This window comes from Lampetra fluviatilis, chromosome 8 (genome assembly GCF_964198595.1).
Source record: "Lampetra fluviatilis chromosome 8, kcLamFluv1.1, whole genome shotgun sequence".
NCBI classification, from domain to species: Eukaryota; Metazoa; Chordata; class Hyperoartia; order Petromyzontiformes; family Petromyzontidae; genus Lampetra; species Lampetra fluviatilis.
The window spans coordinates 12,761,046-12,784,539 of record NC_136282.1 but is presented as its reverse complement, the minus strand read 5'-3'; the positions used below and the strand labels follow the sequence as shown (position 1 = coordinate 12,784,539).

General features: G+C 54.2%; 1 protein-coding gene across 4 annotated transcripts in view; it reads left to right on the top strand.

Moving 5' to 3' along the window:
* The window catches only part of LOC144933900 (uncharacterized), a 105,570-nt gene that overhangs the window by 32,303 nt on the left and 49,773 nt on the right, over window positions 1–23,494 (top strand). For 3 of the 4 annotated variants that reach the window (XM_078859191.1, XM_078859189.1, XM_078859193.1), the window contains exons 11-13: window positions 6,980–7,166; window positions 12,499–12,612; window positions 17,304–17,426. In XM_078859191.1, coding sequence (XP_078715317.1) covers window positions 6,980–7,166; window positions 12,499–12,612; window positions 17,304–17,426 — 424 coding nt within the window. Of the gene's footprint in view, window positions 1–6,979; window positions 7,167–12,498; window positions 12,613–17,303; window positions 17,427–22,620; window positions 22,688–23,494 lie in introns of all 4 variants that reach the window. The other variant, XM_078859192.1, reaches the window with a different exon arrangement.

The window sequence follows — 23,494 nt, the reverse complement described above, 5'->3', positions numbered from 1 at the left end:
TGTCCGTCCATCTGCCCGTGCGTCTGTCCGTGTGTCTGTGTCTGTCCGTGTGTCTATCTGTCCGTCTGTCTGTGTCTGTGTATCTGTCCGTCTGTCTGTGTGTCTGTCCGTGTGTCTATCTGTCCGTCTGTCCGTGTGTCCGTGTATCTGTCCGTGTGTCTGTGTGTCTGTCCGTGTGTCTGTGTGTCTGTCCGTGTGTCTATCTGTTCGTCTGTCTGTGTCTGTGTGTCTGTCCGTGTGTCTGTCCGTCTGTCCATGTATCTGTCCGTGTGTCTGTCCGTCCGTCTGCGTGTTGTCCGATCATCAAACAGTGCCAAGCCTAGCCCCGGACAACTTGACATTGGCCGTGTTTTAGGTGTCTGCTAGTACAGCGCTCAGCAGCTCACTGAGGTCGCCGGTTCGATCCGGAATATTTATTTAGACAGCAGGAGGAATCCGATGAGCGTTGAAGCTCTTTGTGCACAGATGTCCAGTACGGGGGCACGGGGTCAGAGCGTCACAACAACTCTCCACGCGGCAGATGAAGCAGCGTTTCTATAACCCCCCCCCCCGCTGCTGCCACCACCCAGCCACGGTTCAATCGACCGGCATGTCACACACTCCATGCGGCGGGGTGAAGTGTGGGCTAATTCCCAAACTCGACCGAGAGGCGTGACCAGTGTGGAAGAGTAGGCCGAAACGCCCAGGAGAAGGGTCTGTCGGGGAGCTCCACCGACGGTGGAGGAGCCCTTCGGCCAGCGGTGGCGTAAACGAAGCTATTTCAGGGCCTGCGCCTTTGCCACCTTGAGCTTCGAGATAGCGCAGCAATGTTGGCACGCTGTTGATTTCAACAAGAAACGCGCTCCGTCCAATTATTACCACGAATACGCAGAATGCAATACTATAAGCGGTTGGGGGGGTGGGGGGGGGGACATTCGCCATAAATCATCGAGAGGAAAGTTGCCCGACCCTCGCCCGTCCTATCAACCTACGAATTATGCTGGGTACCTTTTTTTTTCTCTCTCTACGCTCCACTGGAAAAGTGGAAACAGGAGAAGCATTCTGGAGAGTAATCAATGCCGCCTGTAATTGCACGAATATATCCTGAAATCGGCCAGTCGACACGAGCCGGCTGCAGACGGGAACCTGGAAGGAAGAACAGAAACCTAAATAAAAAAAAACCTCAACAGCAGTAACCAGATGCCCGAGGCATTTTTTTTAATATTCCTGAAATGCGATTTATGCGGCATCGTAGACGCCACTGTGAATTTGATCTCGCGCCACGCAGCAGAGCGCACGGGCAGAGGAGAGTGCCCGCTGGGGCTTAAGAGCGGTGCACGCCGAGTGTGTGTGGAGTGTGTGCGAGTGTGTGTGTGGAGTGTGTGTGTGTCGAGTGTGTGTGTGTGGAGTGTGTGTGAGTGAAGTGGAGTGTGTGTGTGAGAGGAGTGTGTGTGTGGAGTGTGTGTGTGTGGAGTGTGTGTGAGTGAAGTGGAGTGTGTGTGTGTGTGGAGTGTGTGAGAGGAGTGTGTGTGTGTGGGTGTGTGCGAGTGGGTGTGTGATTAGAGTGTATGTGTGTGTGGAGTGTGTGTGTGTGGAGTGTGTGTGAGTGTGTGTGAGTGAAGTGGAGTGTGTGTGGAGTGTGTGAGAGGAGTGTGTGTGTGTGGAGTGTGTGTGTGCGAGTGGGTGTTTGATTAGAGTGTATGTGTGTGTGGAGTGTGTGTGTGTGGAGTGTGTGTGTGCGAGTGGGTGTGTGTGATTAGAGTGTATGTGTATGTGTGTGGATTGTGTGTGTGGAGTGTGTGTGTGGAGTATGTGTGTGCGAGAGGAGTGGAGTGTGTGCGAGTGGAGTGTGTGCATGTGAAGTGTGTGTATGTGGAGTGTGTGTGTGTGAGTGCGAGTGGAGTGTGTGTGAGTGGAGTGTGTGTGCTTGCTAACAATGCTTGCCCCCCCCCCCGACAGTCTGTTAAGGCTACACGGGGGATCTTTGTCTGCGTCTTTGTACGCGTGTAGTGTAGCGGTCAGCACGCCTCGTTACGAACCCGGGCGACCCGAGTTCGATTGCCGCTCAAGGCCAACGTCGTGGTGTCTGGGCGCCTCTCCAGAACCTCTCTCTGTCTCAGAGCGAGCGGGCCATGTGCGCGTTACATATGTGTGTGTGTCCCTCGGCGCAGCGCGGACAGCCTGAGATGACCGGAGGGGCATATTTTAGTTTCCTTTGGAGCGGAGTGAGCGGTTGAGAACGCGTGTGGTCTGGATGACAAATTTGTAAATCGGTAATTGTCACTCGGCAGGGGTGGGTGGGTGCACAGCCCCACCCCCCCACGTCCCGTAACGCAAAAATCCTCGAAGATATTTCAGAGATTAAGATTTTAATTACGGTTTGTTTGAGTTGTTCGCCGGAAAATGTTATTAAATTAAGACACCGCGGTGTTTTTATGGCGTGCCAACAACTCGATTAGCAGGGTGCCAGTGATGAGGGCTCCTAGGCAGAATTAGAACCCCCCCCCCACGCACACACACGCACAGACAATCCTCCACTCTGAAGATAAGCACGCCACCTCTGCAACGCTCAGTGAGAGTGCGTGCGTGCGCGCGTTTGTGTTTGGGTGTTAGTGCAACAGAATGGCCCGGTCAGCGAACCCCGTAACGGAATCGCCCGGTCAGCTAACCCCATAACGGAATGGCCAGGTCAGTTAACCCCATAACAGAATGGCCCGGTCAGTTAACCCATAACAGAATCGCCCGGTCAGCTATCCCATAACAGAATCGTCCGGTCAGCTAACCCCATAACGGAATGGCCCGGTCAGTTAACCCCATAACAGAATGGCCCGGTCAGTTAACCCCATAACAGAATCGCCCGGTCAGCTATCCCATAACGGAATGGCCTGGTCAGTTAATCCCATAACGGAATGGCCCGGTCAGCCAACCCGTAACACCCGGGCCCGTCCCGTGACCTCCTGCCAGAGAGTTCTGTGCACGATGCTTGGCGCGATGACCTCAAAGTGCCCACGGCCTGGCACGAAGCGCTGTGGGTAATCGCGTCGCCGTTGTGTCCGTCGTGGTCGCGGTGCGTGTAAGTGAGTTGGGGGTCGTGTGGGGTCTGTGTGTAAGTGAGTTGGGGGTTGTGCGGTGTCTGCGTGTAAAGAAGGAAAGCGAGAATGGAGGTCGTCCTCGTGGAGATGGAGCGATGAAGTCAGTTCGCGGGCCGGTGCTGGGCGCATTTGGTACATCGCGGGACTGCGAGAGATGGTGATGGCTTGGGGGGGGGGGGTGATTCATCTAGCAGCGGAAAGAACATGGCTGATGATGACGCTGTGTGTGTGTGTATGGATAGAGGTGTATATGTATGTGTGTGTGTCTGTGGGCAGTGGTAGCGTAGTGCAGTGACGTGTGGTGAGGTCAATGGCTGGGGAGGCACTGGCTCGTGTCAGAGCCAGATGCACACACTGAGGGGGCGTGGCCTCACTGAGGAGGGAGTGGCCCCCTCAGTGAGGCAGATGTGATGGCTGCCTCCCCTGGTGCTTTTTCATTGCAGTTTCATGACGAGACCAGCGAGCCTAAATATCTTCATACACATACGTGAAATAAGTTACCTGGAGAATGGAAGGCGAGGACATGAAATGAAGGGGTCTACAAACATTACATTGGTGACATACTGAGATAGTAACAGGCAAGCGCTTATTGCCCGCGCTCCATCCAGTTACTGTGGGGTTGCGCAATCAGAGGGGAGGCTGAGCTCGTCGCTGCCTCACCTCTCGTCTCTTCCAGTATTTGCAGCGGAGCTTCTCAAATTTGGCGATTTTGACTATAAAAATGATTGGAATCGTACAGACATGACATTTATAACACAGATCAGTGGAAAAATCTTAATATTTATTTAATTTGATTATTCTTTTTTTAACTTTACGTAACAGCTATTATCATTGGAGTATGTCAGGTGAGGCTCTGCCTCCCCTGCCTCCCCTGATCGCACGTCCCTGGCGTCGTGGTTAGCCCGCTGTGCCACGAACGCGGTGACCTGGGTTCTATGCCCGCTCACGGCCAACACCACCCTAGGTCGACTCAGCCACAAATGAGTAACCTTGGTGCGGTGTGTAAAACATCGCCACTGGGGAGACAAAGGCGGTCGAGCGTGGCGCTGGCCACCCATGCCGGCCTTCGTAGGTGCTCGCTAACAACACTTGCCCCAACATCCCGTTCAAGGCAACACCGGGGGGCTCTTTGTTGTTGGTGTATGTCGCTGTAGACCTTCGTGTGAATGTCGACACGTGCGCACGCGCGCGTAAACATTTGAGTTACGGGTGCAGGATAAGTACACACGTTCACGCGATGGATTGATCGCCAATGTATTATGCATGCGGAGATTACCGCGGTGCAGTTTGCATTTAAAAACGTTCCAAAACAGCCAATTATAGGCCCCAGCGCCTTCAATTACAGCTCGCGAGCGTGCCGGGGACCGGTGGTCCTTTGTGTGTTCGAATCCCAGTCTGGGTTTGACTGGGCATAACCCAGCCTACCCCCCTTCTCTTGCGATAAGAGTTTCCATTGCCATCGAAAGGCAGCCCACGTGAGGTTAAGTGCTTTGAGATCTAGTAGTTGGGTTTTACCCTTTAAACTGGTACAAAACTGACACCTTTATACAAGGCATCACGTCTGCAATAACCGCAACACAAGCAGTCAAAATGGTGTCAGTTTTGTATCAGTTTAAAGGGTAAAAACCTATTACTATATTTTGCCACTGGTAAAGGAGGTCTCGTAGTGCTTTGAGATCGTTGTGTGTACGCTGGAGAGGGAATACCGGTGGCGGAAAGGGGAAGACGACTATACTGCTACTCGGACGACTGCAATGCTCTCAGCGCAAAGACAAAGATCGCCTGTGTAACACGTTAGCGAGTTGCAGCCTATGCAGGCCGACACGGGTGGGTGGCCAGCACCACGCGCCCAGACGCCTTCATCCTCGATGTTTCACAGCGCGTCTGCACACAAACACACACACACACTCACTCAAACGCAACAATAATCTCAAGTGTCTCACATAGAGACACATAGACTCACTCAGACACCCATATACTCACAGAGAGACCCGTAGACTCACAGACTCACATAGAGACCCATAGACTCACAGAGAGAGCCATTGACTCACATAGAGACTCATAAACTCACATAGAGACCCATAGACTCACAGAGAGAGCCATTGACTCACAGAGAGACCCATAGACTCATATTCTCACATAGAGACCCATAGACTCGCACAAAGACCCATAGACTCACTCAGACACCCATATACTCACAGAGAGACCCATAGACTTAGACTCACGTAAAGACCATAAACTCACTCAAAGACTCATAGACTAACACAGAGACCCACCGACTCGCATAGAGACCCTGTAGCAACACCGGTCGTCTGGTATTCACTCGCTCCTCCACTCTCACTGCGCCGAACACGGCGGGCGTCTGTGGCGTCACTTCTCTCTTTTCAATCTTAATTTGAGGCTTTCGTGACTGCAGGAATCCATACTCTTTGGTTCTTTTGGGGAGGGTTTTCACACATCTGTTCCTGCTGTAGTTGTCCCACCTGATGACGATTGCTTGTGTTGCGATCGAAACGTCGTGATTTGTTTAATTGTATTTTATTTTTCTAACTACGTGACTTTACCGAAAGAACCAGGGAGGATGGGTTCCTGAAGTCACGAAAGCTTCAAATGAAGATTGAACCAATTCTCTCTTTTAGTTCTCTTTCCCGTAAACTCATTCCCCCGCGCCTCTGAATGTCTGAGTTCAATTCGTGCGCGATCCAAACAAACTCCGCCACACAATGAGTAGCCCCGCACGCCCCCCTCGGCGATCTGCCGCGTGGTTGATGACAGTGACTGCGAGCGCTTTTGTTGTTGTTTGCAAAATGTCAGAAGGTCGCATTTGCCAACGACGCGCGACATGATGGGGTCCTCTGACCCGTGTGACCCCTTGACCCTGCCGCGCGGCGTGGCTGCACGCGGGCCGCTGTGATAGGGAACGAGAAGGAGTCCCACCGTGACCCATCACGGGGGACATCGCACCTCGCAGATCTCGTCGGAGGAGCATGAAAAGCATCATCACGCGAGCTCCCGGTCACCCTCGAAGCAGCAGCGGCGGCGGCGGCAGCTTTTGGCTCCGCCATCGAACCGAGACGGTGGCCACCGCATCGCGCGCTTCTGCGGCCGTCTGGAACGCTCTTGCTTCCGATATTGGGAAGCCACTGGAGTTATGCGCTTTTACATCTTTATTCAAAACTCATTTTTTTACAACTGCGTTATGTTTGCTGCCCTTCCCCCCGCACCTCCGATTAGCACGGTTGGCAACGTACGGCGCGAAAGAAGTTAGACTTACATACATACCGATATCGACTCGACTCCCACTTCACATGCCGTCTCTGCATCTCCCCGACTCCCCTCGCTGCGTGTCTCGCTGCCGTCTTGATGCGTGGTACTAATCCTTGTGCCTCGCACCAAACAGGGCCTGGGTTCGATTTCTGACATTCGAAACTTCCTCTGTGGAGTCGGTATATGCTCTTTCCTTGCGCCACGTGGGTTCCCCCCGGGGTCTCTGATTTTCTCCAATAAATAAACACACGTGCAATGTACTTGGTGCTAGCCAAACATCCCAATGTAGCGGCAGGACCCTCCTGGAAATGTCTTCAGACTCAGTGTGGCTTTCCTGGGCAAATAAATAATTCTTATCTCCCCCCCTCTTGCTCCATCTCCCCCCTCTATTCTCCATCTCTCTCCCCCACCTCTCCCCACTCTCTCTCCATCTCTCCCCTCTCTCTCCCCCATCTCTCTCCACCTCTCCCCCCTCTCTCTCCATATCTCCCCACTCTCTCCCCCATCTCTCTCCACCTCTCCCCCCTCTCTCTCCATATCTCCCCACTCTCTCCCCCATCTCTCTCCATCTCTCCCCATCTCTCCCCCCTCTCTCCCCCCTCTCTCACCCCTCCCCCCACATCCCCCCCCCCCCCCCGCAGGGTGACGTGCGTCTGCGTGCGCGGCACGAGCGTGGCGAGCGGAGGCCGCGACGGCACGGTGCGCGTGTGGGAGGCGGCGAGCGGCCGCTGCGTGGCCGCGCTCTCGGGCCACGGCGGCCCCGTGCGGGGCCTCGGCTTCCTGTGCGACGGCCTCCTCGTCAGCGGCTCCCGCGACCGCACGCTCAAGGTGCGCGCGACGGCATCAGCGGCTCCCCCGTGACGGGGTCCTGTCTACGATGGAGCAAGATGTTGACCACCTCGCCTGGTGTACAGGAAGTCGTGGATTCGATCCCGACCCTGTTGCCTGCTGCTGTGTATTTGGAGCTTGCGTGTGTCTCTCTCTCTCATCATCATCACGGTGGCTAGGAGATGTTGACTGCCTCGCCTGGTGTACAGGAGGTCGTGGGTTCGATCCCGACCCTGTTGCCTGCAGCTGTATATTTGGAGCTTGCGTGTCTCTTCCCGTGGTCGCGTGGATGTTTTTATCCGGGTACTCCGGTTTTTCTCTCCCCACCTTACAAATTGGCTGTATCGGGTGGTGGCGGGTTTAACGACAAGTTTATATTTACACTGTCCAACCCCCCCCCCCCCCAAAAAAAACACCTCTATTATGGATAATATTGGTCGTGAAAGCCTCTTACATGTTAAACATTTTGTTCTTATTATGACCACTTATTCATATTATTTTGTATCGATGACATTCATTGATTCATTCAATCAATGAACGGTGATTGATCTACGGATAAACGTGCCCACAGAATGGCTCAGGACCAGTAGTTGGCCGATGAGCGCAGTGCGACTCCGGCTCGCCGGCGCTGTGAGACGCTCCGACCAGACTCTGATTGAGACATTCAATTATTCTCGCCTGGCCTCTGAATGTGAGACGAGCGTCGTTATGTGCGTAATGTGCTTCGAGTTAATATACTGTTGAGGTTTTTTTTATAGGCTCTAGTGAACCAGTGGAAGCGTGGGGTGTGCTCGCATGTGTGTGTGTGTGCTCGCATGTGTGTGTGTGGGGGGGAGAGCGGTAGTGTAGCGATTAGCGCGCTGCGCTATGAACCTGGCGACACGGGTTCCATTCCCGCTCACGGTCAACACCAGTGACGATTATCTGAACCGGTCCTGGGCCTCCCCTAGGTCGACTCAGCCTCAAATGAGTACCTGGTGCGGTGTGTAAACATCGCCACTGGGGAGACAAAGGCGGTCGGGCGTGGTGCTGGCCACCCACCCCCTCGTGTGCCGTTCCGGCCTTCATAGGTGCTCGCTAACAGCACTTGCCCCTAAGGTCTGTTACAGGCTATACGGGGGATCTTTGTCTTTGTTTGGTGGTGCTGCTTTTGTCTTCAGTGGGCGATGTTTACACACCACATCAGGTCCTCATTTGAGGCTGAGTCGACCTAGGAGTCGGCCCAAGACCGGTTCAGATAATCGTCAGTGAGGCCGAGCGTGGTGCTGGCCACCCACCCCCTCGTGTGCCGTTCCGGCCAATACAGATGCTCGCGAACAGCACTTGCCCCAACAGTCTGTTACAGGCTATACGGGGGATCTTTGTCTTTGTCATTGCCACGCCGTAAAGTGTGGCAAGGGAGGGCAGAGAAAGCGAGAGAGAGAGAGGGAGGAGGAGGAGGCGGCGGCGGTGATGGTGAAATCTATAAAGCGCACTGTATTCTTTTACCTTGCATTTATTACAAACGAGCAGCAGCCTCAACGTTTTCAGCCTGGAGGCCGCGCGATAAATCTCCTGCCTAACAGCCACGCGGGCCAGGGCAGGTGCTCGGCAGGTCCATGGGGATGCTCGCTGTAGGTGAGGGGGAGGGGGGACCCAGACCAACGGGGTGCCCCTGAATCTGGGGAAGAAATAAACTTTCGCCACCGGTATGATGATTCGTGCAAGGTGGAGGGAGCGGGAGTGTGTGTGTCGTACCACTCGCCCGCCACGGTCATGGAACGCACAAACGTGGACGTTTATTTCGCTCCCCTTATGGTCCATTGCGCTTTCAGATGCGCTTCTGCGGCCGTCTGGAACGCTCTTCCTTCAGGAAGCCACTGGAGCTATGCACTTCTAAATCAAGCCAGGTTGAAAACGAATTTCTTTAGAACCGCATCTTGTGTTCAGTTTGTCGCCCTTCCGCCGCACCTGCGATTAGCGCGGTTGGCTACGTACGGTGCGAAAGAAGTTGCACGTACATTACATTATCAGTCTTGCTCGATCCACTGCTGGATGAAGGCCGCCCCACGCTGTCGCCATTTCTCACGGTACTGCGATGCCCGCTTGCACGCATTCCATCCCTCGGCTGCCACTCAGAAACTGATCTTGACCGTCTGCCATCGTCACTTCGAGCCGAGACGCGTCCTGCCCACGTCCACTCTACTTCACTTCACGCTGCGAACGGCATCTTTAACCCTGCCCTACCCCCCCCCCCTAACCCACGCTTTCCTCTCTCCGTCTTTGGACGCCACTCCCCGCGCACGCAACCATTCCCTCCCCGTCGCCGCTTCGCGCACTTTTCGGTGTTTGTTTCACCTTCGTCTGCCACTGCCTCCGAATTGAACTTTCACGCGCACCGAGCAATTAAAAGGGCCGGTGTGCAGTGGCCCTGATAATTTGTCCACTTTGCAGAGCGCGTCCCATTGATCGCATTGACCCAGGTTCTGCGCCAGAGCCCAAGGAGAACGCAATTGAAGGGGGCTGTTGATGGACTGCATCGAGTGCCGCTGAGATCCCCGCGTTCGAACTCCAGGCTTTAGCCGCCCGTCATTCAACCGCGTCCTCGCGGTTAGCGAGTTGATGATCTCCGTCCGATCGTCAACGTCTGTACAAACATTCCCCCTCCTCCCCCCCCATCTCATGGATGGTTGGTTCTTCACTTAATGTGGCTAAATTCCAGCTCTGAGAATTCAACATTTCGGTTTTGACAGCCTCACAGCAGTGTGTACGTGTGTGTGTACGTGTGTGTGTGTACGTGTGTGTGTATGTGTGTGTATGTATGTGTACCTGTGTGTGTGTGTGTACGTGTGTGTACGTGTGTGTGTACGTGTGTGTGTGTACCTGTGTGTGTGTGCGCGTATGGGAGTGGTAGTGTAGCAGTTAGAACGCTGCGCTACGAACCTGGCGACCAGAGCTCGATTCCCGTTCACGATCAACACCAGTGACTGTTATTTAAACCGGTCCTGGGCCTCCCCTAGGTCGACTCGGCCTCAAATGAGCACCTTGGACTGGTGTGTAAAACATCGCCACTGGGGAGACAAAGGAGGCCGGGCGTGGTGCTGGCCACCCACCCCGTCGTGTGCCGTGCCGGCCTTCATAGGTGCTCGCTAACAGCACTGGCCCCAACAGTCTTGTCACAGGCTATACGGAGGGGGATCTTTATATTTGGCAAGCTTGCAAAGGCCACTTGAAGTGAGTATCGTGGCAAAGTTCTGCGAGATGAGAAAGTCCCTTTCACAGCCCGCTGTCACACGAGGCGCACAGGGCTTGACGACATCTCCTCCGGGCTGAACCTCTCCGTGCCTCGGGTGACCTCGCGACCCGACGGCTCTTCGGCCTCGGATGGGAAACGATTTACCTATCGGCTTCGGGGTCGTAACCGTCTCGCACCAGCTCAGCCCGAGACGCAATTGCTCAGAGCTGCCCCGGTCCCCTCGCCGCCCCCCCCCACTCCCTGCCCCCCCCCCCCCCCACGCTCACCGCGCCAACCTCGGCCGTAGTTCAAGCGCCCAACGGTTCCGAGGTTCCGGCCGGTTTTAGATGATCTCGATCGAAAACTCGTTTCTTTCAAACTGCTTTTTGTGCGTTTAGTTTGTTGAGCGCGGTTGGCTACGTACGGTGCGAAAATTTCAAACAATACGCACTGACGTCGTCCTCGACTCGGCTCCCACCACGCCTGCATCTCACCATTAGCGCGGCTGCCTACGTACGGTGCGAAAGAAGTTCACACGATAAGCACACGTGTCACGAAGCGTGGTTGCCACCCACACCATCGCGGCGCCGGTCGCGCGCCGTCTCTCTTTTCTCTCCGCTGCGAGCGGACTAATTAAGCAGCGGCTCCGTTACGATCAAGGGGGAACGGGAGGGGGGTGGTGGTAGCAGCCGAGAAAATCCATAGCTAATTACGGCAAAATGAGCTCCTCTTCCGTGAGGATAAGGTGTCGCCACGCGCGGACAGTGATTCAGCCGGGCCACGGCGCGTTGCGCGGTCGCCCATCAATCCGTTCAAGTGGCGCCGTTCCGCGGACTGCGGATTAACCGGTCGGCGTTAAAGGTCGCGGCCGTTCCACCGAGGGGGTTAAATAACCCTCCGTTCGTGGTTAATTCTGCAGGTTGAGTATCGTTCGCATTTATCGTCTCGGGCTTGCGGAAGTCGAGAGGGTTGTTTTATTGTGTGTATAAAATGTTAGAATAATGATGTGTCAGCGCACGGTTGCTGTAAGGGTGAGAGTCAGCTGAGTGTGTGAACTCTACGGTCACGTGGGATTTATTTTTTGTCTTTCACCCAAAGATGTTATCTCGATTGCGCCTCGCGTCATATGCAACCCCCTCCCCACCCCGCCCGTGTTAAAGAACGGCCCGCGGCAGCGGATCGCACAGAACTACGTCTGAGATCCCTTCAAGTGACCTGTCAGGTGGCAGCACTTTTCCACTCGCTCTGCATGTCAGATTGAGACTCGCCGCACGACAGTCAAACCGAGACTGGAATTCTCCGAGCTTGAATTTTTGCCAAATTTATTGCAATAAATGCCTATTTTAAATTCGGGTCATGGATATTTTTTTCAAAGTTACCGCATTCTCCAGCTAATAACACACTCCGGAGAGTAAGACACATTCCAAACTTTGGACTAATTTTTCAACAACAAAAAAGTGAGTGATATAATCAGAACAATAGTCTGCTTCGGAGGGCCGTCTTCCCGAGTATGATTCTGAACTTCTCCCCTCTGTCTGGTCATGTACACCGTCTCCTGCAAATATGATTCTGAGCAACTAAATTGAAACGCACCTGCCGGCAGACAAACGAGCGTTATTCTCCGCACTCATAACACGCAGCCCCGAACTTTTACTTCACAAATGACAGGGGGAGAGCTTTTGATGATGATGATTATTATTGCATTACCAGGTAAGAACCCACTGAGCCGGCCACAAATTATAGCTCACCATCACGGCTTATCACGTGCAAAGTTCTTGCAGCCAAATACTCTAAACGCATGCTTCTAAACGCAGAGAGAGATAAAAAAAATCCACGCCACCACGGGGAGAACGTGCAAATCCCAAATATGCAGGCGTCAGGATCCTGTATACCCGTTGAGTTTGTTAATATTTCGCCACCACGGTGCCCCATAATCTGGCGAACACGGCGGAAGAACGCGGGCAAATCTCTCAGAAAATTACCCCCCTCGCTCGCTCAGGGTGACCGCACGAAGCGTGTGCTTGCCATTTGCCGGTGGTTCGTTTTTTTCCCGTCTCTCTTTCTAACGCTCAATTTTTCTCTCCCTTTGTCGTGTCTCACGTCTCGCTTCGTCAACAGATTTGGAATCTGCGAACGGGCGACTGTGCCAGGACGCTGTGCGGTCACGAGGGACCGATCTGGGCCGTCGCCGTCGGTCACGAACTCATTTGCAGCGCGTCCCACGACCGAACGGTGGGTCAGTCGGGGCTCGTCGGTTCATGCGGTGGAGGAGGAGGGGGAGGAGGGTGGAACCCAATAAAAATGTATTCTCCTGTGCTCTAGCGTGGCGAAGAGAAGCTGCCCGCAATAATGTGGCGTTGGCCCCTCATAGTTTTTTTTCAGTGTCTTGAGACAGTGAACTGTGGTTGCGTTTTGAAATGGTTTGCGAATAGTCTATCAATATTTTTTCGTAAGAGATTCTGCTCCTTTTAAAGATTTTATTCCAGTCGTGCGTGAGGCATCACCGGGGATAAGCGCGTCCGTATGGAACGCTTGTAAGGTCGTGCAGCACCCAGCGTTTAGTTGGGCAGTGGTCCGTGGAACGAGATATCACACAACTACTTCTGACATCATTGCCAGTCCCAAAATATAATAATAGGGTTTCCCCCTTTTTTGCTGGCAACAAAACTGAAACCTTTTTACGAGGATTCATGTCACTGCATTAACCACAATACCTGCAGTCAAATGCAAACGAAGAACACACGATGATAATATATGCATTGTCCTTGAAACTAATTGGTCCACACCAAGGGACGGCTTTCTTTTGAGCCTCGACCCAATTGGTGCTCGACCAGAGGACGCCAAAAGGCGTACAGCTCAAAGACAATGCCACTATCAAAGTAACGAGGGCTCGGGGTGAGCATCTACATCAGGTATTGTGGTTAATGCAGACATGAATCCTTGTAAAAAGGTTTCAGTTTTGTTGCCAGCAAAAAAGGGGGAAAACCCCTATTATTATTATTACAACTACTTCTGAGTTCAAACAACCCCAGAGCGATGCCGTCGCCTGTCGACACGCGGGAAGCTGTTGTCGCAATCACGGGCTGACGGTGCCGGATCCACGCTATGACCCCTCAGCTCGATCGCACGATTCTATTTTGTACATTTACAGCCCTTCTACCAGGCAATTCCAGGGCCGCAACTTTATCTTTTAATTGTGATTGTACACAGTTGGCTGACGGCCACCGAACAGCGGCGATTACTGGCCCGCGCTTATTTGAGTGGCGTGACACACTCAGTTAGACTCGTGTAACTATTGGGAGGAGGAGGGAAGAGGGGGGAGGGAGGAGGAAGAGCAGGGGGAGGAAGAGGGGAGAAGGGGGAGGAAGGAGAGAGGAAGAGGGGGTAGTGATGAGGAAGAGGAGGCAGAGAAAGAGGGAGGAAGGAGGAGGAAGGAGGGAGGATGAGGGAGGATGAGCAGGATGGAGGAGGAAGGAAAAGGAGGGAGGGGGGAGGGAAGAGGGGGGAAGGAGGTGGAGGGAGGATGGAGGAGGGAGGAGGCACCCAGGTTCCGGTGCCGCTCGCAGTCAGCGAGACCGCCGTCTGCATCGATTCCAATAGCGTGGGAAAAATGAAAGAGAGAGAGAGAGGAAGTAACTGTGCATTATATGGGTGGCAGTGAGAACATTGACGTTGGTGTATGGGTGTGGTGACGCGGGACGTCAGCCTCTTAACAGCCGCGCCTTGCCACCTCGTCTGTCCGGGCGAGGTTTTTAAAAAAATGATTTTGCGCGTCGTTAGGCGCTAGGACGAGCGGCACGGCGGCACCTCGGCCGGAAAGCGTCCGCGGCGATAACCGGCGATCGGTGGCGGTGCCAGGCAGGCGCTAAGCGAACCACAAGGTTAGAAGCTCAGGGACCCAAGCAGCTCAAGAGGACCCCACCCCCGGTTTCGCACCACCAATTAGCACCGTTGGCTTCGTACGGTGCGAAAGAAGTTCAACTTACATAGACTCGCAGCCTCCCCTCCGCTCAACTCCCCCCCCCCCCCCCCCCCGCAAAAAAAATGTAATCGGGGTGCGTAGATTGATGAGCTCAAATCAAAACGGTAAAATAAAAACGGTAATGAGAAAAGTAACACGGAAAGCCACCGACTTTCTGTCATCTCCCGTCTTGTCGTGCGTCTCTCTCTCTCTCTTCTGTCGTCTCGTTGCATCTCCGTCCACATTTCCCGTCTCTCACCGTCACCGTCGGCATCATCGGCTGCCGGATGAAGGCCGATCCCAAGCCACCGCCGCAGGCTCCCGCGGTGCAAAGTTCTGATCTCACCCTGCCGCACGCACATCCTACGTCCGCACCGCGAGTCTTTACGTCGGTTTCGTCATCTCGCTGGTATTTTGGAACTTGAAAGGAGGGGGCGGTCGGGGGGGAAAGGTTATTTCTGCTTAGTACCCCCCCCCCCCAATCGGACAGCACCTTCACTGACCACAGTCAAATAGTGCCAAGTCTTTGGCCAGACAAAGTTGCTCCGTCGCTTTCATCGTCTCACTCGCGTGGCGAACACCGCGGCCTCCTGGTCGCGTCGTTCGAGACGACCGAAATGAATGAATAAAAAGCGCTGCACGGGCAACGGACGCGGTCGAATCAATCGACGGCGACGTTCACAAGCCGCGCGGCGGATGGCGTCAAGCCGCGGTGTTTCATCCCCATCGCCGTCTTGGCCAGCTGAAATATTTTCAGCGCCGGTTTTGTATTTTCCGAGCAGTTCTGCCCACTGTCTCCTGCCCCCTCCCCCCACTCCCACCACCACCACCACCACCCCCACCACCGATCCCATCCCCTCTCCATTACAGACAGAGTTCATTATTATCGCTCTCAACTTTCGCCGGAGAAGTGTTCGAACCCTCGCCGGGAATGACGGCCAACACGAGGCCGCCGCGGCAATCGCACCGCCTATTGACCGCTCCGTCGCTTTAACTCGATGGGTGATTTGGACTCATCTAACAGCAGTTGGGGGGTGGGGGGGGTAGTGGACAGCAGTGAAAGGAGATCTCCGTGTCTGCTGCTATTTCGGGGGGGAGGTCTCTGGAATTGTGCCGGAGGAGTCAGGGGGGGGGGGAGGATGCCGGGAGCCCTGCGGCAAGACCGATAAGGCAGGATTGAAAGCCGTGGTGGACTAAGCGCCGTCTAGCCTGACCCCCTGCCCCCCCCCTCGCATCCCTCCCCCGCCACCCCACCCCCCCCACCCCCCACCCCCCGCCCCCCGGCTTTATTGGTTATCCTTTCCCCTCTTGGTGCCTGATGCTGGATCGAGTTTCGACGTCTGCCTCCACCCCCATCGATTTCCTCGCATCGACCGCTTCCCTTCGCTCTCAGCGCCAGGGGTTGGCGGTCGGTGGGAAGAAGGAGGTGGGTGGGGGGAGGGGGGGGGGCACTGCCGCCGTTGCTGCTGCCGATGCTGCCGCTGCTGCTGCTGCGGGTGTGGGGTGAGGATCTGGAGTGGTGCGGAGCGGCGTGATAGGCTAGAGTGAGCGTGGACGGCTCAAGACGTCACCGTCCGACGGCGGTCGTCGCCCTTCGGCCCCTCTTTCTGAGTCGTTCCGTGCGATGTCCGACGTTTCGCCCCTCCCCCCGCCCGCCCGCCTGCCCGCACGTGCCGGGAGCTTCTTCATCAGGAAGTGAAGCTGCAGAGTAAATCCACGGCGACTTCATAGCGGTGCCCACCAGACGGCCGGGACAGGGCGAATGCAATCGCACCGGCAAGGGTACCAGAGGAAGCTCCCAGCACGAAAATTTTTAAATTCACTTCGCCCAAGATGCTCCCAGCACTCTGGAGAGAACCGTCGGATGGTCGGTCGGTCGGTCGGACGTCGCTCAGACGTCGGCTCCCGTGACCGCCGGAGCCGAACGTCGCGGCGATGGAGAGCGCCGCGGCGCGCAGCTTGGGGCCGAGAGAGGCGATTTTTTTCGTTCCGGCGGTGATAAAAAAAAATGTTTTACGAGGGGGCTGACGGAAAGCCGGCCTTGTTAAGTGAAGGTTTAAATTACGTCTGATAGGGCTTTAATTTCTACCGGGACTTAAATGGGATATTGAACGAAGCTGCCGGTGTCCGTGCCTTGCGGGGAGATAGGGAGGGGGGTGGTGGTGGATGTGAGATGGAGGTGGTGGATGAGGGTAATGGTGGGAGGCGTGGTGGTGGTGGCGGAAGGGAGGGGGAGAGAACAGATGTGGGTGGGTGGTGATGAGGGAGAGAAGAGCGAGCGCGCGCGTGCGTGTGTGTCCGTGCGTGCGCGCAGATGGAGCACGTGGATGTGTGTGTGAGTGCGTTATCGATCCTTGTTATGTAACTTTGCGTGTGTGCGAGCGTACTCGCTCGCACGTGTGCGTGGGTAGAGCGGTGGCGCAGTGGTTAGCGCTCTGCGCTACGATCCCTGCGAGCTGGGTTCGATTCCTGCTCACGGTAAAAGTCACATCCTTGCAGTGGCTTTTGGCTCACCACCGAACAAAGACGGTCACCGCATCGCACTCTTTCAGATGCGCTTCTGCGGCCGTCTGGAACGCTCTTCCGATATTAGGCAGCCATTGGAGCTATGCACTCTTCAATAATCGAGATTGAAAACTCATTTCTTTAAAACTACTTTTTGTGTTTAGTTTGTTGTTTTTCCCCTGTACCTCCGATGGGCATGGTTGGCTACGTATGGTGCGAAAGAAGTTCAACATGAGTACCCTGATGCGGTGCTTCAACTTCACCACCGGGGAGACAAAGGCGGCCGGGGCGAGGTGCTTTCCACACCTCACCCTCGTGCCCCGTTCAAGCCTTCATAGGGCGCCACGGTGGTGAGATGTTAACTCCCTCGCCTGATATACAGGAGGTCGTGCACTTGTTAAGGTTACCCGGGGGATCTTTGTCTTTGCTTGTGACCCCCGCGTGTGACCGCTTGCAGGTGAAGGTGTGGAGCGGCCGCCACTGCTGCCTGCGCCACTCGCTGCTCGGACACTCACGCGCCGTCTTCGCCGTCGACCTCAGCTCGGACGGGTCGATCATCGCCTCGGGGTCAGCCGACAAGGTCAGAGACAAAGTGCGGGACCCCTCCCCCTTCCCCCCCTCCACCACCACCACCACCACCGCCCCCACCTCCCCTTCGGCAAGGAACAGGTTACCCACCCCGCGGCTTTGGACTCCGAGGCTCGAGGCGAGCCCCCCAGCGCCACTCGCAGCAGTGAAATCGACGTCGCTGCCGGCTAAAGAACCCCCCTGCCCCCCTCAACCCACCCAGCCCCCGGCGGCTCCGTGGCCGAGGAGCGATCGTTGAGAGGAGACCTGGAGGGTGGGGGTGGTGGAGGGGGGTATGGGTGGTGGGGGGGAGGTGGGTGGGGTGGAGGTGGGGGGGTATGGGTGGTGGAGGTGAGAGGGGTGGGGGTGAGAGGGGTGGAGGTGGGGGGGGTGAGGGTTGGGGGGTGGTGGAGGGTGGGGAGGTGGAGGGGGTGGTGGGGGGAGGTGGGTGGGGTGGAGGTGGGGGGGTATGGGTGATGGAGGTGGGGGTGGTGGGGGGAGGTGGGTGGGGTGGAGGTGGGGGGGGTATGGCTGGTGGAGGTGGGGGTGAGGGGGGTGGAGGTGGGGGGGTGGTGGGGGTGGTGGAGGTTGGGGTGGTGGGGTGTGGTGAGGTGTGTGGGGGTGGGGGGTGGGGTGGGGGTGGTGGAGGTTTGACGAGGGAGAGGCGGGAGTGGAGGGGTGTGGGTTGTCAACGACCCAACGGTCAAGCGGATGCGGTCGGGAAACAAAACACCCCAAGGGTGTCCCCACAGGCGAGCATCGACGCGGTTAGTTGCCGCGCTACGAAGAGGGAGGGGAGAGAGGGCCCCACTTCCTTCCTTGCGACAGCGTCCAAGCCAAGCACGCTACGCCGCTGGTCAGAGGTCACACGGTCAATGGCGATCGAGGTCAGGGTTTGAAGGTCAGGGGTCACATGCCCGGTTCTATGCCGACACATGTCCTCTCTTGGCTTGCAGCTCCACGAGGAGCGTGAAGGGACCTTGCGTGTCGATCCGTTTACGGTGCGCGGCATATCGCAATCAGCAGCAGTAGCAGCAGCAGCGGCACTGACATTATCAGCATCTGTGTCACCATGTTAGCTGCCGCAGCAGCAGAACTATCATTGGCATCGCCATCATCGTTATCACCGGCAGCAGCACTGACATGATCATCAGCATTGCCGCCAGCCATCGATGTTGGCTGGCTGATGATTATTTGATGACAAATATACCCAAAATCACACCTGGCAGCAACCTACTTGCTCTACTGCCACTTACCGGCCTCCTCTTTTTTGCTGCGCGGACTCGAACTGTCTCGCATAGAGACAAATAAAAAGTACCCCCGTGTAGCCTCCAGCATACTGTTGGGGCAAGGTGCCGTCAGCGAGCATCAATGAAGATACAAAGGGGGTGATGGCCCAGCATCACGCTCGGCCACCTTTGTCTCCCCAGTGGCGATGTTCACACATCGCACCAGGTGCTCAATTAAGGCTGAGTTAACTTCGGAGAGGCCCAGAACCGGTTAAAGCATTTGCCACCTTTGGTGGCCGTGAGCAGGATTCGAACTCGGGCCGCCGACCGCAGCGCCACCGCTCCACCGACGCACGCTCACTCGACGATTTCTCCGCGCGCGAGCGCTGCTCCGAGTCGCCACCTCCCCCTCTCTCACCGGGCGATCGCTGAATGAGGAACGATGACAAACGTGAGATTTTCACCGTCGCGAGGTTGCTGCTGAAACAAAACACACACGCTCAGCGCCCAAGCAGAAGCCGACATACATCATATTTACGAGGCGCGGCGAGCACTTAACGCCGACTCCAAACGGAATATTCAAAGGATGTTTTCCTTTCTCTTATACAGGGCGCTTCAAAAAAATTTCAACACTCACGTGGGACTTTCGTTTTTAATGGAAAAAAATTAACCCGTAAAAACAAAGTTTTTCACGATAAATCCTTTATATGCGTGGCGGCTAGAGTCCTCTCGTCGTCTGGCTTGAGATGGCTGCCACCTATGGGTCAGATAATTGCCTGCCACCATTAAGAAATTGGTAATTTAATATAATTAATTTTTTTCTAAAAAGTGTAAAATTTTGGAAAAAATTTCACGAAAATAAATTGTCACGCACAACGAGTCTGTGTGCAAAATGTCAGCTCGATTGGATCACGGGAAGTGGGTTAAAAAACGACCGAAAGATTTGCACGGTCGTAAGCGCGCAAGCAAGCAAGCAAGTGAACTTAATATAAAGGATTTAAAAAGTAACGGATAATAATACACTGTAACATGATAACAAATGTAATGTCTCGATTTAAAGCTTTCGTGACTGCAGGGATTCATCTTCTTGGTTCTTTCGGTAAAGTCACGTAGGATGGAAATAATAAAATAATAATAGACAGAGTCTACTCGACAGACCTGCTCTCCACCTGAGGACGGCTGCTTGCGTTGTGGCCGAAACGTCGTGAGAATTATTTTATCATGTTTTTATTATTTTATTATTTCCATTCTTCGTGACTTTACCGAAAGAACCAAGAAGAGAAATGTAATGTCAATAGCTTCAAAAAGTCAAAGGGTCTCCGTTTATTCGCCATCATTGTCAACACGTGGCCTGGAATCTTCCCCAGGTGGTCTCCAGAGCTTGGAGGCACGACACTTCTTGTTGCGAATTCTCAGAAGCGTTCACATTTTTTTGAAGCACCCCCCCCACCCCGCATACACCCATATATATACACAACGTGTAAACAAAAAAACCCTGACGCGTAAAACGCGAGCAACAAACAGACCGCCGAACGTGAGCGAGCCACGCGCCGAGCGATTAACTCCGCCGCCAAGTTGCAAAGTCCTCGTCCGCCCGCTCGGTAAACACCCCTCCCCCTCCATCCATCCGCCTCCTGCCGCTGCCGTGCAAAACTCTCCCTTCCTCGGCGAGTCGAATTAATTCCGCGCGAGAATTAAGAGAGGGTGTTATTTATATATTTAGATATGTGTGTGTGTGAAAAATAATCGACCCCACCACCACCCTCCCCCCCTCGACTTGCAGCAGCAGCAGCAGCGGCGAGCGCGCGCGCACACACACACAGACAAACAGCAATGAAATGATGCAGGGGCGTGTTTGGTAATTTGCTCAAGGCCATGTCTTTCGCTGATATGAAACGCTGTCATATATAATAATAATACCCTCCTTTGTTCACTCGGGTAGAAATCCTCCTCGGCGAGTGTCAAGATTTTTTTTTTTACAAATGTTACTTCCTTTCTCTCCGAGTAACTCCTCCTGTTTGCCTACTGCCGCCCGCATTGGCACCGTTGGCCAATGCCCATTCACGAGCGGATGAAATCCATCCGGTCGACGTGATACTCCGCTCGGGATAAAGTCGCTTCGTCACAAGTCAACTGTGAAGAGACCTGGCCCACCCACCAGCCCCTCGTAGCAGGAACGTGGACGATGCCCGATAACAAACAAACAACAACAACAATCCATGCGTATGAAGGAACAGACCAGTACCAGCTCGTCCTATGATGTGGGGTGAAATCTTCATCCGCAATGTCTTATTTTGATTTTTGGCCCACGGTCAAATGTCGCAACGGAGCTCCCTCGCCATCAAATGTTCACACGGTGTAACCGAGATTTGCACGCTGGCCAAGGCGTCTTGGAAGGGGTGGGAGAGTTCTCACGAGTCTAGCCCACCACAGGTGACCTGCCGTGCAAACTCACCGTGGGCCCAACCCGTTCGTCCTGCACGGTGGACAGGCGGTGCGTAGCGGCGATTTTAAGAAACCCGCGCCATCGCCTCGACCATCTTCTTGGTTCTTTCGGTAAAGTCACGTAGAAGGGAAATAATAAAATAATAAAAATAAAACATAATAAAATACAATTCTCACCACGTTTCGGCCACAACGTAAGCAGCCGTCCTCAGGTGAAGAACAGGTCTGTCGGGAAGACAGCGTCTGAATGGCTGCTTGCGTTGTGGCCGAAAACGTCGTGAGAATTGTTTTATTATGTTTTATTTTTTATTATTTTATTACTTCCCTTCTACGTGACTTTACCAAAAGAACCAAGAAGATGAATCCCTGCAGTCACGAAAGCTTTAAATAGAAATTTTATTATGTCTTATTTTGATTATTTTATTATTTCCCTTGTACGTGATGACTTTACCGAAAGAACCAAGAAGATGAATCCCTGCAGTCACGAAAGCTTTAAATAGAAATCGCCTCGACCTTTCATACCGGGCGACTGAATCGAACCGGCCTACCCCTGGATTGCGCTGCTAACCATCACTCCATTACGACGAGGGATAACAGTAATCGCAAATAACAACGACGACGACGACAAACGAGAGGAGCGCGAGGCGGTAGAGGAGGAGGAGGAGTGGGGGGGGGGGTAGCGTGAGACGGATCACCGGCGGTGATAATGAGCACTGCGCTCCCCGCGCAAGCGACGCCGGTCACGCCCCACCACTCCCGGCCAGGGCCGTGACGGCACGCGACGCTTTGCCCTCTCTCCCTGTGGCCCTCGTCCCACCGCCAGCCCTCCACGCCATCCCCCCCCCGACTCGGGATGCGTGAAGCGTCCCAATGCCGACTTGCTTCTTTAAGAAATCGGGTAGGTGGGTGAAAAAATATTAAAGTGAAAACGCGCCAGGCCGCCGCTGATCATACGATGCGATAACCGAAGATTGATTTTGTTTTCTTGGTTCTTTCGGTAAAGTCACGTAGAAGGGAGATAATAAAATAATACAAATTAAACATTATAAAATACAATTCTCACAACGTTTCGGCTACAACGCAAGCAGCCGTCCTCAGGTGAAGAACAGGTCTGTCGGAAAGACAGCGTCCCAATGATAGACCTGTTCTTCACCTGAGGACGGCTGCTTGCGTTGTGGCCGAAACGTCGTGAGAATTGTAATTTATTATGTTTTATTTTTATTATTTAATTATCTCCCTTCTACGTGACTTTACCGAAAGAACCAAGAAGATGAATCCCTGCAGTCACGAAAGCTTTAAATCGAAAATTGGTTTTGTTGGCGAGAACCCGCCGAAAGACTTGTCGATGATTCTGAGGTTTGGTGGAAGGGGGTGGGGGCTGTGGACGGGATCCGGCTTCACGGATCGGTTGCTTTCCCTTTCGAGTCGCGGTTGCAAATGGGCACGGGGTTAATCCGGAGGGATCGGGCGGGGGTGGGGAAAAGCCTGGCCTGAATCCAAAGGCTCATTCGTATTCCTGTTTATTTATTGCAGGAGGGAGCTGGGAACCCGCTTGGGCCAATTCGTGACCGAGCGTCCGGGCCGAGGGTGCGGCAAAGAGGTTTTTATTCTATATACTCTCTGCTTCTTTGGGTAAAGTCACGTAGAAGACGTTTTTATTCTCTACCCTCTGGTTCTGTTGGTAAAGTCACGTAGAAGAGGTTTTTTATTCTTTACCCTCTGGTTCTGTTGGTAAAGTCACGTAGACGAGGTTTTTATTCTCTACGCTCTGCTTCTTTGGGTAAAGTCACGTAGAAGACGTTTTTATTCTCTACGCTCTGCTTCTTTGGGTAAAGTCACGTAGAAGACGTTTTTATTCTCTACGCTCTGCTTCTTTGGGTAAAGTCACGTAGAAGACGTTTTTATTCTCTACGCTCTGCTTCTTTGGGTAAAGTCACGTAGAAGACGTTTTTATTCTCTACTCTCTAGTTCTGTTGGTAAAGTCACGTAGAAGAGGTTTTTTTATTCTGATTTCGGCGCGCCTCGGAGCCTGGCGGGTTAACGGTCGCGGCGAGCCAAGGCGTGACGCGTCAATTAACAGGAACGAGACGGCAATGCGGGTTTTCGTGGCCGTGCTGTCACCACTGCTGCTGCTGCCGCTGTCGCCGCTGCATATTAAGAAACAACAACATAATGATGCCGGGCCCAAGTCCCCAGTTTCTCGCGCCTCTGTCCCTGAACGGGGGGGGGGGGGGGGCCTTCCCTTCCACGCTGAACCCTCCACCTTGTACGACTGCCCGTCACGTTCCAGAACGGTGGCGGCGGAGGGGGAACGCGTTTTGCTCCTGAAAAAAAAAGGAAATTTAACAAAAAAAAAATCACATTGGGTAGAAAACCAATCAGAATGATGAGGCTTTAATGAGACATC